General features: G+C 41.1%; 1 protein-coding gene across 1 annotated transcript in view; it reads left to right on the forward strand.

Moving 5' to 3' along the window:
- The window catches only part of OTOA (otoancorin), a 32,892-nt gene extending 19,967 nt beyond the window's left edge, over nucleotides 1-12,925 (forward strand). The window contains exons 22-29 of the mRNA XM_054271014.1: nucleotides 1,485-1,672; nucleotides 5,300-5,455; nucleotides 6,860-7,002; nucleotides 7,394-7,530; nucleotides 8,472-8,569; nucleotides 10,410-10,602; nucleotides 11,884-11,973; nucleotides 12,523-12,925. Of these exons, the coding sequence (XP_054126989.1) occupies nucleotides 1,485-1,672; nucleotides 5,300-5,455; nucleotides 6,860-7,002; nucleotides 7,394-7,530; nucleotides 8,472-8,569; nucleotides 10,410-10,602; nucleotides 11,884-11,951 (983 nt within the window). The 3' untranslated portion in view covers nucleotides 11,952-11,973; nucleotides 12,523-12,925. The remainder of the gene's footprint in view (nucleotides 1-1,484; nucleotides 1,673-5,299; nucleotides 5,456-6,859; nucleotides 7,003-7,393; nucleotides 7,531-8,471; nucleotides 8,570-10,409; nucleotides 10,603-11,883; nucleotides 11,974-12,522) is intronic.
- The last annotated feature ends 5,653 nt before the right edge of the window (nucleotides 12,926-18,578 follow it).

An 18,578-nucleotide genomic window follows, 5' to 3' on the forward strand; every position in this document is an offset into this window, starting at 1 on the left:
GGAACTGTGTGTCTGAGATGCTACCAGAGGCCAGTGGCAGTGCTGAAGAAAGAATTCAAGTTTCTCACCACAAGCATTGAAATGTTATAATATGTGTATATATATATATATGTGTGTGTGTTTTTCATCAAACTAAATCTGTAGCAAAAGGAACAGCAAAGTGGCATCAGGTCAAAAATCTAATTAGTATTTCCCTCTTTAATTGCATCAGTGTATCTGGTGTGTTAAAAATTATAAAATCAATGGGCTTTTTTCAAGGGCACCTAGTCTTAGGTTTGCATGACTTGGGGACGGGAGCTGCACTGTGTCTGCATGGGCAGTATTTACATGAGAAAAGCTGACCTTGTGCAGCAGGGGAAAGGGAAACAATGCAGCTTCACAAGAGGGAGGTAAAGGGAGAGCAGACGATCAGCTGGTACAGTGGAAGCTGAGCAGCATTTTCATTTGCTCAACAGATTCAATCTTTTCAGTGTTCTACCCACTACTGCAGCTTCCTTTGATGCAAATAAATCCCTCCTCTGCCTTCTTTCAAAGTACAAATCTACTTTGTACATCCTCGCTTTAATTTATTTATCTGGGGGAGCTTAGCTGAGGCACAGCATCTGTGAAATTCATGCTTTTTACTGGTAATGACTGTGTCCAAAGACATGTAGGGATTATTTGGTTTAGGTAATTATTTAATAAGGTTTTCCTAAATTAGTGACAGGAGAGGGATCAGTAAACAACCACATTAGGATTCTGATTTCTGCTTTCCATCAACATTAGAGGTAGATTATGTCAACAAAGACTAGGATTTGTTAAAACACACAATGGAAACTGTCTGGTTTGATAATGCATAGGCCTGGAACCTGACTGTAAATAAGATTTTTAAAGGCAGTTTGTCTGTCCAAACAGTGCTGTGGTGAGTGTACAGCCCTCTCTAGATCCTGACATTTTAACAACAGGCTTGACATAACCAACAAGCACTGTGCTTCTCTGACACATCCAGCTTGTCTTCACCTTGTTTAAATGTCAGGCAGGTCTTACAAGTCATATATCTCTATCAGGCATTGCACAGTGCAAGGACCTCTCTTGTCTGTTACATTCGTGTTGAGTTGGATCCATGTTTGAATGTGATGTTTATTCAGCTGAAGCTCTTTTTGGTGAATTTCCACCAGGGTCATCCCAAACGTTTGCATTTCACTCCTGTTGAATGAAGGCTCCCAGAAAATGGTGGCTTAAACTCAGAACAAGGCCTTGCCTGGGTTTTGGTGCCTTTAGAGAATTAGACTTCAAAGAAACTTCCAAGATACTGGTAGTTTTATATCCAGAACATTAATAATAGAAATATTTTTTATATTCTTCAATTACAAAATAATTAATTTATCAATATCACATCAGCAGCAGTAAATTTTCATAGTCTGTTGCTCTCTTAAATATCAATATTGCTTTGATTTATTTTGTTGTCTCTTTGATGAAAACTCTTACTATTTGACCTTTTTCAGATTGTCTGAGAACCAGAGCTCCTTCTTCAAATGAAATCATTAAATTAGGAGAAGCAAATGTCTTTTGGTCAGTTCAGGAACTGAAATGCATGGATCCAGAGACTTTTGACAAAAATGTGGAACTTCTTGGGGGTGTCTCAGGTTTTAACAGCTCCCAGCTGACTGCCTTGAAGGAAAAAGCCAAACAGGTAACTATCCTGTCTGTGAAGGAAAATTAAATCTGTAATTTGATTTGGTGTTATTGAACTATGCAGTTCTGAAATAACTGTGCTATGTCAATGTCACTACTGCCACAAGAATATCTATGGTTTATTGGAAAAATAATGTGAGGTGCTGATAGAAGACTGTTGCCCTTGCTTTAGAGTCAACAGGCAAGTAGTTCTGAGCTATTGGCAGCTGGAAAAGTGAAGTGGTTTTACTTTTGAATTACTTTTCTGCTTGCTTCTCACTTTCCTTTCACAAATGAAAAATCAGCAAGCAGTGCTAGGGGCTGTTGATTGCCCTGCTGAGAATTAAGCTTTGCATGTTAAACTGTCTACGTGGATGCTAAATATAGCTTCCAGTGGGGTAAACCCAAACTGACTGAAAGGAGCTGAATAAAGCTGCTTTTTCCACCTTCTCACAGGCAGGGACAGTGGGAAATTTGAGGGAGGAGAAATCCCACCTACATTTTGTCTTTCCCAAGAGCACAGTTGGACAGAGGGCTGTGCTGGGGCAGGTCAGCACTGTGCCTGGGTCTGGGGCACCAGCAGGGCTCTGGGCAGCCCTGCCTGAGACACAGTGGGCTGGCAGAGAAGTCAGACTGTGCTCCATACCTGTTGTTGCTATTGCACTTCTCCCTGGGGTGACCTCCTCTTGCTGCTTTGTGGTTGCCTGCACTGGCAGAGAATGGGCAAATTCCCAAACATACTTTTAGTTCAGCAAGAAAAGGCCTTAGGGTGCAGTAAGACAAATTGTTGTGGTTGCAGAAAACTCAGAGGTGAACAGGGTGCTGCCCCAGCCTGGCTTCAGCTTCCTGTCAGCAGCATCTGCTGGAGGTTATCTGTTCTCTGCTTCCATCTCTGCATGGCCACTCTGTAATCCCCTTCTGTCAAATTGATCCAACATGTAAAAGTCCTTTTTAGGTTCCATCAGATCGTTCTGACAGAATGAGGTTGGGAAGCATCTACAAGTTGCAGTTGGCAGCAAGCAGGACAGAGTGCAGGAGGCTTGGAGACCTGAGGGCTGTGACCTCTGGAGGAAAGCAGGAGCAGGGGCCACATGGGGCTGGGCAGCATCTCCTCAAACCAGAGCTGCAGCTGTAGTGGAGCTGACCATGGATTTGGGGTAAATAAGGCCAACTGTGTAATTTTTAGCACTGAAGCTCAGCTTTTAAAGCAGTGGAACTGCAGGTGCTTGAAGAGAAGTGGCACTGCACAGATTTCTGAAAGCAGATGGTGACTCTGCAGTTGTGTCTCTGCTGCCTTCTTGCAGAAGGACAACTGCAGTAAATGTATTCTTCCCAAGTCAGCTTCCCTCTGTCAGCATGGACACAGGTGGGTAGGAAAAGGGGGGAAATGTAGTCCTAGAAGAAAATGAAAACAGTGCTCCCCTGCCATAGTGAAAACTGCTATTTACAGCAATGTAACATATTGGTGTGCTTACAGATTGATATCAGTTGTAGGAAATTGCTAACAAGGTTGATACACTCACATCTCTGGCTATATTCAAAGACTCACAGGTCTGTAGTGCACTGAATGGCAGTATATTGTCTGTGAGTGTTTGTGCGGATTTCTCCTAGACAAAGACAGACTTCCTATATATTCATTTCAAAATGCAATGTGGTGTTACACTGGGCATGAAGCATGAGAAATGAGACAGGACAGCCAAAGCTCTGAAATTATATGCATAGATGCTGTTATGTTATTAACATCTTTGATTAAAGGTTTCATTAAGCCTCAACTACTCATTGTTCCAAACTAATTCAAAAAGTCTAGTTATCAGATTGTATCTTAATGAAAGTAAGAAGCTTAGCTCACTTGGAAGTGGAAGGTCTCCCAGCTCTGCAGCAGTGACAGCTGTATGGATCTGTAGTTCTAGGTGAATGAGGACAAAGGAGTGTTTCAGTTTCATGTGTTGTGTTATTTATATCCTTCTGCCTGAGATTTCACCCAGCCCTGTCAGATAATACTATTTATGAAGTACTTCAAATTCTGTACTTTATGGCCTAGATCAGGAAACAGACACTTGGCATTTTTGCCTGCATGTGTTTCATGTATCTCTTAAGCTAGAGAATTAAAAGCTTTAAAATTGGGCTAATGCTTTTTACTGTCTATTTGCTTTGGAAAAGATGGACATTTCCCAGACTTAGACCCTTTATGACATTGTAAAACCAACATAAAAGATCTGGTGGAAACTCAGTTGGGAGGTACAAATCCAGCAATGCATCTCTCAAACAAATCCTTAACCTGAGGGTCATAGCTGGGAAAAGCACCCTGGCAGCTGAGGCTGCTCTGTGCTGGATGTGCACAGCAGAGAGCTGCAGCTCTGTGTAAGGAATATTTAATTTCACACATCCAGATTCCTGAGCTCCACTTTGATATTTTCTGGAGGTTGTGCAGCTCCATGTCTATCTGATGGTGCAAACACTATTTAGTAGGCAACTGCAGAGATCCTCTTCAGCAAGTCCCCACTAGCTTTGTCCTTTCTAAATTTTTGAACAAAAATTGCAGCTATCTCAAAAATAGAGTAAATATTTTCTTGACTCAGATGGTAGCCCAGCCCTGAGCTTTTAGTTTTAATTTTCCAGGTGCTGTTAGCAGCATGATGTTATACTAGAAACCTGTCATGTATTCACTGACACAAAGCAGAGTTGCTGAAGTACATGAGAGCTTTAAAGTGGGCATTTTTTAAAATGTGTGCCTGGCTTGTTCAAGTCTCTTCCTCCAGCCAAAACCCAGTGTCTTTTTCTGTAAAGGCAATTGGCCACATCTGGGGAGATACTGACCACTGTCTACAGTCTTCTACCATTGTCACAAAATGTAATTGATAGTTCTGGTCTCTGAAAATTCAGCTCTTGATGGACTTTTATTATTCTTTACTCAGGCAGAACTTTTCCTTATACCAAAATTTCCTTCAGGCTGTTCAGTGACAGCTTTTCAATCACTGCAACTTTATCACAAATAAAGTTAAAAGCAGGGGAAGTTGTCAGTTTAAATACATTGGTACTGGTTAAGAAGAGCCCCTGCTTATTTCCTTGTTTTTTTTACAAAGCTTTACAAATTTAACTGTATTTGTACAAATGCTTTAAAGTTATGTTTTATTTTAACATTGTATGAACACCATCTAGAAATCAGGACTTTTGGAACTGGTTCTTTGTCTGTATTACTTGATTCTCTACTTTGTCTTTCCTTGTCAGTGACTGAGCCAGGGTGACTGGTCACAAAATCAACTTAAAGTCAGTCCCCTGGAGCAATTGCAGCTGGGAAGAAGCCTGGGTAGTGCAGGTGCTGCTTTCTTGGCAGTAGTAACAGTGTGGATCTAGACACAGATTCTCATTTTTATTGTTCTTAGTGGTTTTGCTCCTACAGCCACACTTCCAGCAGTTCATATTCTGACTCATCAACAAGTCCAAGCTGTAAAAATTGCAGTATTTTAGATGAACTAATCGTTATTGGTGTAGAACCTCAAAAACCTTCACAATACCTAAGCTCTGCTTTTTGTGTGTAAAGAGGAATATTCAGATTTTAGGACTTTTGAACCAAAGGATTTGAGAATGGTGTATAGAGAGGAAGAGTCATAATGACCTAACAGATATTAATGACTCTCATCTAAAGGTTTGGGGGTTGCTGCCAGACTGGAGGAGTTACCAGATCATCTCCCTGGGCCGCATTGCTCTGGCACTCAGTGCCCAGGAAATCCCAGAGCTGGACCTGAGCTCCATTGACACTGTGTCTGCTCTTACTCAGCAAACAGGGTGGACTCTTACCCAGGTGAGTGAGGGAGGGAGCTCCTGAATGTACTCCTGGTGAAAGGCTCTGCATTCATGCCCTTTGGGGTTCAGGTCCTGGAACTGCCTAGAAAATAGATCCAGAGACCCACACTAGTCCCTGCTGCTTTTCTGCACTCTGACCCCAGTGAAAGTGGCCACAAGGTCAGCACTGGTGTGTGCCTGGCTGGGGCTTCCCTGGGGAGGTGGCCAAGGCAGCATCAATCATTAATTGGGGTGGGGATGAGTGTTCTTTAGCAGTTATCCACTAAACAGTGGAAGGAGGTGAGCAGCTCCTCTCACACTGTCTCTGGAACAGACACTACTGCTGGGAGTACTGCTGGTCCTTCCTAAGGACAATCACAGACTAGGCAGTGTCCCCAGCCCCAGCTTCCATTGCCCTAGAAGGCCTTTCTTAGCAGATACACTCCTCTCATGTTCCTTTCCTTGAATAACTTCTAGTTATATCAATGGGACTTTCATAATAAGAGTTAAAAACTGTTATTTATATATACAATTGGCAGCATATTTCTGACTTTGTGGCCTGTCAGGCCTCTGTGACTGCACAGAGGCTGGCATGGTGGCACTTCTGGCTGAATATCACAAATCTGTTTAATAGATTCATGTTCTGAAGGGCACCATAAGAAAGAGGCACTTGGGAGGATTTTATACAGAACCAGTTTGCTTTTGAGGTTTCCTGCTGTCAGTAAGAGTAGTTAGTCAAAAGAGATTCATCCTGCTGAATTTCAGTTGTCTTTAAAACTTTGGCAGCTAGTTAAGCTAGTTGTTTGAAGCTCAGCATTGTGGATACATTAGGAAATCTTGGAAGATGATTATTTCTTTCACTGGCTTTGGAGGATGCCTTGGTGACATGCTTCAGATGAGCTCTGTTTTTAAAGGATTAGTTTAAAATAAGCACCATCCTAAATTACTTTGGTTTGCAAAGGCACTTTGGTACCAATATCCCATTTATATCTGAAATTAATCCTTGACAGAGGTCACCACTCATCTATGGCACTTAAATAAGGCAAGTCATCCTGAGTATTAAAAATAACAAAATTACATATTGATCCCCTTAGGTATTTAATGTTTTCTTGTAGCAATGTAACTCATCCTGTGAGGCAATCCAGCACTATTTCTTGTGGTGAAGGCTTTCCCTGTGACCTGGCAGAAGTACAGAGTGTTTTTCACACCATTTGCATTTAGCAGGTGGTTGGGTAACAGTGCCCTGGTTTAGTGTCACATGTAGGTGGTGACAGTGCTCCTCCTGAAGGCCATGACCATACACTGGGGAGGCTCAGGATATTTATTTATGCTCCATCACTTTTGGTAAGATTTCAATCATCTAGTAACAAACCTTTCAATTATATTTACCCTGTTCATGCATAATATCTTACTGCTTTTGTAGGCAAGAGCTATTTTACAAGGCTTTCTAGATGACTCTGGCCAGACCATCAGCACATTAAAAAGTTTTGATTTAGTTGGATTAGGAGCTGTTCTCTGTACTTTGAACTCCACAGAAATCACATCCATAAGGACTGCTGAATTCAGGTACTGCATTTTATGTCTAATGAAGTATTTATTAGTAGCTCTATTGATGAAATATGTTGTGCCATTTTTGTTCCATCAAGATTTTCAGAGCCTAAAGGGCACCTTTTTACATTTTAAATGCTTTTAGAAAAGCAGAAGGCATGCAGCAGTTGTTTAAAGTGTGTTCTTTTATAGTTTTCCTCTGCCATTTGTATCCCACCATTTAAGTATTGCATCAAGAAGTACAGGGTTTTGCTTAAAACCTGAAATATTTGTATGCAATTTGTGCACGTATATTTTAAATTAAAAATGGGTTTTACAGTCTTCTTACAGCAGGCTTAAGTATATTCCAGGCCTATTTAGTACTCCATGTAAATGCAGCTTGTAATGATGCCCTTGTTGCCTTTTGTAGTGCTGCAATTGCAAGAATTGGCCTGTTGTTCTGCAGCACCCCTGTTCTGAGGCAGTTTAAGATGATGACAGAATCTGTGTTTGGTGCTGCTCCCAGCTGGAATGGCTCTGTTTTACAGGAAATTGGTACTATAGCAGGTAACAAAACTACAGCTCCAGATGGTGATGGTTGTGAAGCAATGATATTAAGAGATGAGTTCACCTAGCTGGGGATTTTTGCAGACTGGCAAAAGACATTTCTTCCAGAGAGGAATCACCTGCAGGGACAGGCATCCAGCAATTGCAGAAGCACTGAGGAAAAGTCATGGGATTCTCTGTAAGGTTCTGTAAATCTGCTCAAACTGACCTTGGGAAGCACAGCCTGAAGTTACTTGGGTCCTGTTATTTGGAAAGGGTAAATCAAGGAGGGCAAAACCTCTCAGGATTCCAGCCCCAGTCACTCTTTGTGAGCCAGGCTGTCCTGGGAGGAGCTGGGCTCTGGCTGCCCAGAGATCCTGCCTGGAAAGAATGGGCTGCCCAGGAAGGAGCTCAAGGGCAGGGCTGGCCTGGAGTGATGCTTCTCCAGATACTTCTCCAGAGGGCTCTTGCAGCCTCTGAGACCTCCTGAGCCAGAGGTCACTCCCAGTTTTGTTCCTGGATTTGTTTCCCTGTTATCATTTAACTGCACATTGAGCTCTCAGAATTTTTAGCATCCCCAATGCCTGTGGCAATGATTCCCCACCTGAAGAAGTCACTCCTATTGCATGATTATGTTCCCTAATGTGGATCAGAAGAGACTTTGAATGAGCATTCCCTGATAACATTGCTTATGATTTTATAGGCTTTTATAATTTACTTTTCCAAGATAAAGTAATTCAGGTAGAGTACGTTCCATATCAATGGCTAAGGTCAGAGGATTTGTAATGCTGAAATACAATGAAAGAAACAAAACAGAAAGAACCAGCATCTCTCTATAAAACACCCTGGAATAAAGCATTTATTATAAATTTTTATAAATGTGTAAAGTTTATATTACCTTAAAAATAAATATAATAAAAATAACATTAATTGAATTTTGTTTGTATTCTGTGGGTTTTTAGGTGGTTTGAATGAGGATGAATTGAAAGCCATTGATAAAAGCTTGATGCCATATTTCCAGCCATCAGCAGTAAGACATATACCTCCTGAAATTTTCCAAGTAAGAGCTTGATTACTGAAGAAGTTACTAAATTTCTATTGTTTTTACTCTGGTATAAATAAACTGCAGCACTGATTTATAGGTTTTGGAAAAAAAATTTCTGTGGTCTGTTAAGTGAGAGACCATCAAGGATTTGGAACATTAACTCTCAGCTGTATCATCTGTATTTGTGATGCCCATGAAACATGCTAGACAAGCTTTATTCGTCCTTCAGAATGCATCCCAAAGAAATAGCAAGTCTCACAAAACAGGGAATGGACACTGTGTCTTTCAACATTTTATTCAGATCTGAATTTTTGTTTCTGTTTATTAATATTTGAGAGGATGCTGTAATAGCTACAGATTTCTCTGCTGAGTGTGCAAGAGCTGTTTTATTAACCTAAAATCTGGCACCATTCTCCCAAGTTAGCTCGGAAAAACAGATTGTGCAGGCAGATACAGATCAGAAAGGAATTACATCTAATTACAGCAGTACTCAATGTGGACCAGAAATTAGAGCAGGGATCCTGAGATCATTGCCCCTGACTTTGACTTAGTGACAAGATTAAAACTCTGCCTGGGCTGGACTCTTTCACATGCTCAGGCAAGCAATGTACTTATGCACATTGAGTTAAACAGAGACTTAACTGTGTCAGCTCCCATAAAAAGGAAAAACCCCTTGAGCACTAACTGTGCACAGCACCACTGACAGTTCAGATAATAAAATGTCATTACAGAAACTATTTCTTTGCAAAACAGCTCTATATCACCTTGTAGAATTCCTAACAAACAACATTTTTGTTAGCAAGAGTAGTAATGATACTACAAAAAGTGATTAACAAGAAGCAGGGTACCTCTTTGGAAGAGTTTTCTGTATTTGAAAGATTCACAGAAGACTTTGGTTTTACACAGGTTTTTTATGGCCTCATTTTGCAGCTGTATAAATTATTCAGATTTTGATTTATGAAAAATTACATTGTATTATGTACTTCAAGTGAGTTAAGAAGATGTTCAATTCAGAATGTCTGAACCTGTAGGCATTTCCATGAGTTTGCTGAGTTTAAACCAGCACACCATTTAGTAGACAATGAAAAATGGGCAGGGGTTTGCTCCATCATCTGACCTACTTGCAAAGGGAATTTTGTCTTTCCAAAGTAGAACCTGGATGCAGAATTGTTGCAAGAAAAAAGGCTTGTTGTGTAGGAGGGTTAAAATGCTTGTGACTGCAGAATGTTAACTAGAACTAAAGCAAACCAGCCTGCTCAATAATGCAGGCTTTACAAACTGCTTAATTGCTATATGATATAAGATAATTACTGTAAGATTATGATTGCCATGTTTAATTTTTAAATTTAATATGAACAAACTGGGAAGATTTTCAATCTAAAAGAGAAAACTGAATAATAAGATTAAAGCATGGGGTCTTTTCATCTCATTGCTCTACTGCTAGCTATAATCAAAGGTCAAATGTAAGTTCAAGTGAGGTTGCTTGGGAGCAGAAATAAGAGGAAATAAATGAAAACACAACCTCAAGTGAGGTTGAACAAATCAGAAAAGAAATGACTGGAAAATTAAACTCCAACAATATATTGAAGAAGTGTACAATACAGTGCTGGCACAGAAAGCTTCTCAAGCTGTCAGCTTCCAGCATCAAAGAGAAAGGTGACAGATAGATGAGTGGTCAGGGAAGCAAATGAATACAGAGGATTCTTTTAAGCTCTATTGAGCTCTTTTATAGCAACACAATGTTGAAGGCTAATGTCCCTCATTCCAAATGCAAGGCAGTGCTGACTTCTGATTCCTTACCTGCCTTCTATAATTGACAGCCTAAAGCAATTTTTCTGTCTTTTGTTCCTCTCAGGCATTGTCCCCAGAGCAAATAGCAAACCTGGGCCCCGAGAACGCCGCCGTGGTGACGGGATGGCAGCGGGAGCACCTGGATGCAGCACAGCTCCAGAGCCTGGGGCTGGCACTGGAGGGAGCCAGGAGCAGCAGCCCAGGGACACAGAGCACGGCAGGGTCTCCCCAGGAGGGACAAAGCCCAGCTCCCAGCGGTGAGTGGGGTCCTCCCTGCTCCTGCCTAGGAAGACACACACACCAGTGGGGTCCTCCCTGCTCCTGCCTAGGGAGAGACACACACACCAGTGGGGTCCTCCCTGCTCCTGCCTAGGGACAGACACACACACCAGTGGGGTCCTCCCTGCTCCTGCCTAGGGGAGGGACACACACACCAGTGGGGTCCTCCCTGCTCCTGCCTAGGGGAGGGACACACAGCAGCAGGGTGTGAGGTCTCACAGCACACACCAGGGTCAGGCCTCTATTCTGAGGGTGGGTTACAGTGAATTTACTAATCAGCTTCTGCAGTCGTGCCTCAAATCACATGCCTAACCAAGACAAACAGCCAGGAGGATGTTGAATTTACCCACAGCAAGAGGTAATGGAGGAAGACTGTCAGATGGCATTAGCAGCTGTCTAGTAGCATTACACTGTGCTAAGCACTAGCTTGTGTAAAAGGTAGTGTGAAACAGTGAGCTTTTCCCTCTCCTTTCCCATATTCTTTGCCTAAATGTAAGGCAAGGGTCTCCATCTCTGGACCTTCAGGTCAGAGCCTTTATGTGCAGCAGAATGTTGTTTGCAGAGCTGCAAGTGGGAAAGGAGGTAGTACTGGGGTGGATTAGTATCTTTATCCAGACTTTAGGGCCATTGAATAGTTTTTCCTGCCATTCCCATCCTATTTGGAAATAAAGCCTATTAGTATCTCTACTTCAGTGTTTTAATCTTTTACTTCATATTTCAGTTTATACTGGGCAGTGTCGATGGGTGTGTTACAGTCAGAGAGTTTGCACACAGTCAAGACAATGTTGAGAGTTTACCCCTATCAGCAGCAAATATTGTTTCCAGTGACACCAGCAAGACATAAGCTGTTGGAGGAGAGAGAGGGAATCTGAAGTGCTGAAATAGGAATAAGGGGAGCTAAATTGCTATGATGCCCTTGCTGGAATTAAGGCAGGCCTTCCCAGAAGCACCTGGGGAGTGCTCTTAGCCCAGCTCCCTCTCACATATGACCTGTTCCTCCTGGAGATCTGCCAAAGGGAGGAGTTTTCCAGGTAAAGATCACCTGAGTAGTTGAGCTTCTTGTCCATTGTTCCTGTCTCCCTATGAAATGCTTCTCTTTGGAGCTCTGTGTGTTAAATTGGAAGTGACATATCTGGAGAGCTGGATGTAATTAGGATTCAATTGTTACAATTTGCTGCACCTCTTTGGGGTGGTGTAGATGAGACTTCTAGTCCTGAGCTGTAGCGTGACACTAAGAAGTAAAACCTGCTGCTTTCCAGGTGCTCCCTGTTTGAGTGGCTTTGGCATCTGGCTGTGTGCTGTGTTTACACTGCACCTGCCTTTCTGAACCCTCAGGGGTTGAGCTTGAGGTAAGTTATATTTTCAGTTAGAGGTAACTTTATAACAGAAGCACAGATCACCTGTAGCAGGGAAGAAGGACTGTGGGATCCTCTTCCTGCTTTGAATACAAAGATAATAATTCTTGAATAATTTTTCTGTATTAAAAGGTGTCTTGTACCTTGGCTAGACTATCTCTGAACCTAATCAAGGGGAAAACACTTAATCTTATCTTTATTGTATAGCCAAACATAACAAAGGTATATTTAAAACTCCATGTAACACCAATCAATTACTGCGTTGTTACTTGGAACGTGTTCTTGGTTTTACTCTGTGTTTTGCCTGTTCCAGGCTATTTATAAGATTTTATTCCACAAACAATTCTATTTAGTAGAGTATTGCCATTAACTTTCACTGGATTTTAACATTTTGACAGGCTAATATTTAATAAGAGCCCTGGTGGGCTTGAAGTTTAGACTCCAGTTAGGCAAAGTAAATGCTTAAGTATTCTACTTAGTCTTTAAGATTGCAAAGCAAGGCCTGTCAAAAGACTTAATGTTTTTCTTTGCTTTGATTTTCAGTGTCCTGGAGCTTACAACAGAGATGCCAGAGATAAAAGTGTGTCAGCTCAGCTTGAACAGTAGAATCAAGAGGCTCTGAGAATTCTGAGTGCAGAGTGGTTAAATTCTTACAAGCAAGACCCTCATCTGCCATCATTATGAGAACTATCTCCTTTCCATAGCTTTACCATTAACAAGTATCACAGTATACCTGCAAATACTTTGAGCTTAAAAACTGAAAATGGCTTATCTGTCTCATGAGAAAATCACTGAAATACAGGATTGTGTGTTAGGTAGGAATTTGAATTGTAGGGAGGAGAGGTAGCAGAGGACTGTTATTTGGAGGCTGATGTCTGATACCCAGTGCTTTTTACATGGGCTAATTTGGTCACACTCTTCTGTCCTTTTGTTGGATTTTCTTTTACTTCAAATGTACATTCCCTGGAGAGGGGCTGTCCTTCTGTGTGGTGTAGTAGAAGCTGCACTAAAAGTTACTGCTGTTGCAATAAAATAGCTTCATCTCAGAGCTGCTGGTTTAAATCCTGCTCAGACGAGAAGTGATAACAGGCTCTTAGAATTTAAGCACCTCTACAAAAGGTAGTTTCCCCATGGCTGTTTGTATTCAATACAGAACTGTTGACACTGGGGGCATTGGCAATACTATCAGTATTTCATGTGACAAAATGACCATGGAAACCTGCTTATGTTCATCAAGAGACAGTCCTTTCACTCCAGGTGGGGTTGAAGTGGGAATTGTGAGGGGAAACTGTTCACTGGGCCTATGTACTACTAGGACTGTCAATCCAGTATATTTACTATCAAGTACAAGACCTAGAAAAAGGAATTTCTCATAATTATAAACCATAGATATTTTCCTGTGTTTTATCAGCATATGATTTAAGTGTCTAATATTAGCTTCTTATGCCTCAATATTTCTCAATAATTAGCTTCTCAATATTTTAAACAACAGGGGAAAAAAGATATATTAAAATCCTCTTCATGTGAGCATACATTTTGATGTTGTTCAACATGATTTAAGACCACAAACACATGGCACATTTTTCCATTTTGCGATTGCAAAAGTCTTATGTTTTCTAGACTAAAAAAAGGCAATGCATGGACCAAAAAGTTTAGCTTTTTCTTTCAAGGCTGTACTGTAGCAAATGCCCTTCATACTGTAATTTATATTTCTTTATGGCAAACATTACATCTGGCTTCTCAGCCCTGACAGTAGAATTGAAGTTTTTCTCAGGTGGGGAAGCAATAGATTGTGAGGGAGGGAGAGCAGGAGGGAGGAGCCCAGCTGCTGCTGGGGCAGGTGAATGTGAGCTCTTGCTGCAGTTGGGAGTAACAATTCCACCACAGCCCCATGTATTCTGCAATGTTAGCAGGGGCTCACTTGATTCTCAGGGCATTGTTATTGGCAGAGTAGGCAGTGAGAGCCATTTCTCACCCCTCCTTTCCCTCTTCCCCCTTCAGCAATCTGCTGCTTTGGGAACTGCCTTTGCCTGTAACTAACCCTGGCAAGTGTGACATGATGTTATAGATAATACTACATGCTTTAGTTCTGCATTTTATAAGCAAAGAATTATGATTGCTGCAAACTGCCTGGCACTTTTTTCTCTAATCCTCATGGTAAGATTCTAGCTTCTCCAGCTGTGTTTCCTTTTCTGCATGGGAACAAGAGACTGAGACATGTATTTAAATGTAAGTTTGTTTTATTAATCCCAGCAAATGTCCACTAAAACCAAAATGCATTATAAAGATTTATCTGTGTTTTCACATTAGAAAGTTCCGCCTCACTCAGATGTGAAAGTACTAAAAGGTTTTTTGATTTCTAGAAATTGCCTGACTTGAATTGTGTGTGCACTTCCGAAGATGCAGGAGAGTGTTTTCATGTCAGGAAGACAGTCAGCATTTCCAGTTCAGCTGCTTAGGTCAGATATGTGACTTAGCTCTACCAAACCCTTCAAAAATCTATGAGAGCTGAAAGTGATCTTCTTCTGTCAATATACCTGGGAGTGATTCTGTTTGCAATTATGTGAGTCAGAGTTTAGCTTTTAATTGGAGCAGGAGTGAGTTCTTTGTTTTGTGCCATCTGTGCTGTAACTTCTTTCAAGCAAAAATGCTTTTAAATAGCTGAACTTTGCTTGATTATTTATATATTTTATTAAATTAATAATTACATTAAGAACTTTGGCATTGCATTTATGTTGGTCAAGGGCTTATCTATTTCTTACAAGAGTAGTGTAGGAGGGGTAAATGTGGAGCCCTGACTTAATGTTCTACTAATTTCACTGTGAGATTGCAAATCCTGTTTGGTTCATAAGATGGTGTGAGCATTTTGGATGGCAAGTATTGTAGAAAAGCAATTTTACTCCTGCCAATGTCCCTTTTGTAAAGGTCACTGATGGAAAAGCCCATTCTACAAAATCTGAGATTCATTAGACACTTCCATCAAAACTGTTGAAACTGAATTTCTGTGGGAAGAATAGATGGAAAGGGGAGAAAGGCATAGAGAGCACAAGTATGCACGGTATGTAATCTGTGTGTGACCTGCCATCCATTCACAATCCTGCACACTGCCAGGGGAAACTGAAATGTGTGCAATTTACTTCCATGGAACAAAGCACAGAACCCCTCAGTGCAGGTATCTGTCCCCTCTGCAGATGTATTGCATACAACATGCACGTGAGCACTTTCACTGGAATGTGTTCATGGGAAAAATGTCTCACAGTCCCTCTCTTTTTGCATGAACAGGATTTTGGGGAAGAATATACTACAGAGAAATGAGGTACAAATATTTGTTTCTTAAAGAAATTTTGCTCTTTGTAGATGTGGGTAACATTTGTTAAACCAAGCCTAATTTCTCCTACATTCTTTTTAGTTCTTTTAGATCTTTGAGGAGAAAAAAAATCAGATTTGTGCATAAATCTGCTGTTGAATATAGACCATGATAATAATTGTATCTGCTTATTGTGAGAACTGCAGCTCTCCTCTCCTCTTGTGACCCTTCTGATGGGTGCTGGGCAGTGCCACACACCCTGTGGGATGCACATCCAACCATCCAGCTGCTGACAGTCACAGCTCTGCTGTAGGCCTGGCTCCTCTGAGTGCTTTGAGCCCTGTGACAGGTGACCCTGTCCAGCAGAATGTGAGAGGAGCCATTTAATTTCATTCCTGTGATTAAATGTAGCATCCTCCAAGAGTTAACAAATGGGAAGAAATACTATTGTTGGTTTATTATTTCAGTGCCTCATACCTTTATGTTCAGAATTGTATTTAGAAATGAGAAAAGGGCCACTGATTCTCGATCAGCTGGAGAGAAGATATCCCTGTGACCTGGTACTGAGGTAAGTGGCACATCTGTGGTATCTGTAAATCCCCAAAAGGAAGAAAACAACTGCCCATCCAGTGTCTGAGAAGTGTCCCTGTTAAAGCTGGCATTCTGGCTGTCTTCAGGTTTTGTACAGTGCATGGAATGTTTGACTCCCAGTGATCTCAATCTGTCACATCAGAGCTCACCAGCTCCTCAGTCTGAGGCTCTAAAGATACTGCTTAAAAAAAGGCATCCTTCCTTCCTTCCTTTATTTGAAGAAGCCCATTATGCCTCTGTATAATCTGCTGAAATATTGCAGAGGCAATTACATGCTGCATTGTGGCAGGTTTAGCTTCTCACCTCACTGCTGTGCCTGGGGATCATCACCCCCTCCTTTACTTTCCAGTAACACCAATTGCAGCCCCATCATGTTGGGCTGGGACCTTGTCAGAGCCCCACTGGCTGCTCCCCCTTGGAGAAGATGTGAAACATTGCTCAGGGTGTGCCAGCCAAACACACCGGGGCTGACGGAGAGCCCTGACTCACTCCAGTGACACCAGAAAGCAGCAAGGACTCAGCAGTCCCCTGGAATGTGTCACTGGAGCAGGTACCTGGCCATGGGGCACCGTTGTGTTCTGGCTCCTGCTGTGTTGTTTTTATAGACACCACACTGCTGCCCAGTGGGACACTGCCAGTTTCCCCAGGGCAGTCTAGGAACAGCCAGCAAACTGCAGTACTTTGTTCCCCTGTCATACTCTGTTCTCCTTAGAAGTAAAAATCAAATTTCAAATAATCTCTTCCTCTTTTTTTTTTTTTTTTTTTTTTCTTTTCTCTAAAAATGTTGATATCCAGGCTGGTACACAAATTTAAGCAATGGTGTCTCTTTATTTCAGTGAAAATGTTTACATGTTTTGGTAAGTTTGTGGGGTTTTTTGGTGTGTGTTTTGGGTTGTTTTTTTGTTGTTTTTTTTTTTTAAACAGGATCTGTAGGCATGTGATGAGGAGAGCTAAGAACCTTATAGTCCTGATTAGGAAAATATTCTCATCCGTGCCATATGATGTGGGGCAGCTTTAGGGACTGTTTACTCCAGTGCTGTTGCAAGGGAGGGATCTGACTTCCTTTTCTAGTAAGGCAGGAGAGAAACTGGATAGAAAAGACAGGTCTGAAAAGAATAAGCAAAACTCCACTGTAAGGTAAATTTCTTTTATTGGTACCCCAGAACATTTAGAATTGGTCCTCAGAAAGAGCATTTTATGTATTGTTATACACAATACTGTTGGAAAGTGCAGATAAATAACAAACCTGTCATAAAGTAAAACAGACCTGTGTGCTATCCAGGTATCCATAATTTCATATTTTAGTTAATACTGTGATCCATTATCAAACCCTCTTTCCATATCTTTCCACCTAGTCCTTAGACAGAAATGATGACGCTGCCTCAGAGACCCCACCAGACCTTGCCTGGCATCAGGACATGCAGCAGTTTTGCACCATAGGCTATTTTTATCAAAGTTCACATCTGGTTCTTTATTTGTACCCAAAAATAGCCACAAAATGTATTACATTTTTTCTGCAATGAGTAGAAAACAACCAATGTCCATCTGCCCCTTCCTGTTCAGCATCATTCTGCTTCTCCAATCCGGATTAATGAGAGGATTTTCTTGCCCTGATGATGCAGGAACCCAGGCATGTTCAGAGCTCAGAGTCCAAGTGACTGAACCTTGAAATATTAACTGGAGGAATTGTGATTGATGGATTTCTTGCTTTGCTGGCAACAGCATAACACTTATTTTCTAATGTTTCAGATGGTATAATTAGCCTTACAAATATTTAACATCTCACTTAATATCTGTAAACTTCTCTTTGAGGGACAAAGAGAAAAGGAGAGAAGACAAAAGTAAATTCCTGTAGGAGAAATATGAAAACAGTGGAAAACACTAATCTTCACAGATATAACAGATACTTTCTGGTACTGCTTTCTTGATAATTTTTAACCATTGTATATGGAAGTGAACTGTATTGATTTATCAAAGAATAGCCATTGCTATAGTTAAAATCACATTGGTTTGATGCACAAGCTGAAACTGCCCTAGGTCATGTTTAATTGGGGCCTGACATGTTTCAACATTTAATCAGAAGTCAGAAAACAATTTAGATCACAAACAAGTTCTGAATATGAACTGCATGAACTGAGCATGGGTTGAGAGGATGGATGTCAGCTCTCTGCCTTTAATGTATCTGTTAAATAGACTCCAGATATGCATCTGTCAGTGGTTTTATTAGCTACTTTTATTTCAGTATTCACCCTTACATCCAACCTCTTCTCTTAGGAAGTAGTAAGAGATACTAGGGAGCTTGTCAAGGAGTTGTACTGCTGTACTTGTAAACACAGTGTTGTAAGAGGACAGGCTTTGATTCCTAATCTCTGAAAATAAGTAAATTTGTTTTTGTCACACAGTGGGTACTTCCTAAAAAAGGTAAACTCAATAGCAGGTACTAATCAGTTCTCCCTTCTCTGGATTACGTAAACTCTCTAAAGATTTCAATGTTTGTGCCACATTTTAAACAGAAAAATCAAAAGATTGTAGTTAGGATCCTTTTCTTAAATTTCAAACAGCTTTCTGCTGTGGGAACTTTTCAGTGTATAATTCTGTAACAGTAAAGTCCTTACGCTATTTCCTCAAAGAGGCTGTGAAACAATGTAAACCAAGAGATTTTAGAGAAATGAGTAACCCAGCAAAGCACCACTGTTTACCT

Source organism: Melozone crissalis, unplaced genomic scaffold (assembly GCF_028551555.1).
Source record: "Melozone crissalis strain CALT ecotype California unplaced genomic scaffold, PUWL_Pcris_2 ptg000012l_1, whole genome shotgun sequence".
Classification (NCBI taxonomy): domain Eukaryota; kingdom Metazoa; phylum Chordata; class Aves; order Passeriformes; family Passerellidae; genus Melozone; species Melozone crissalis.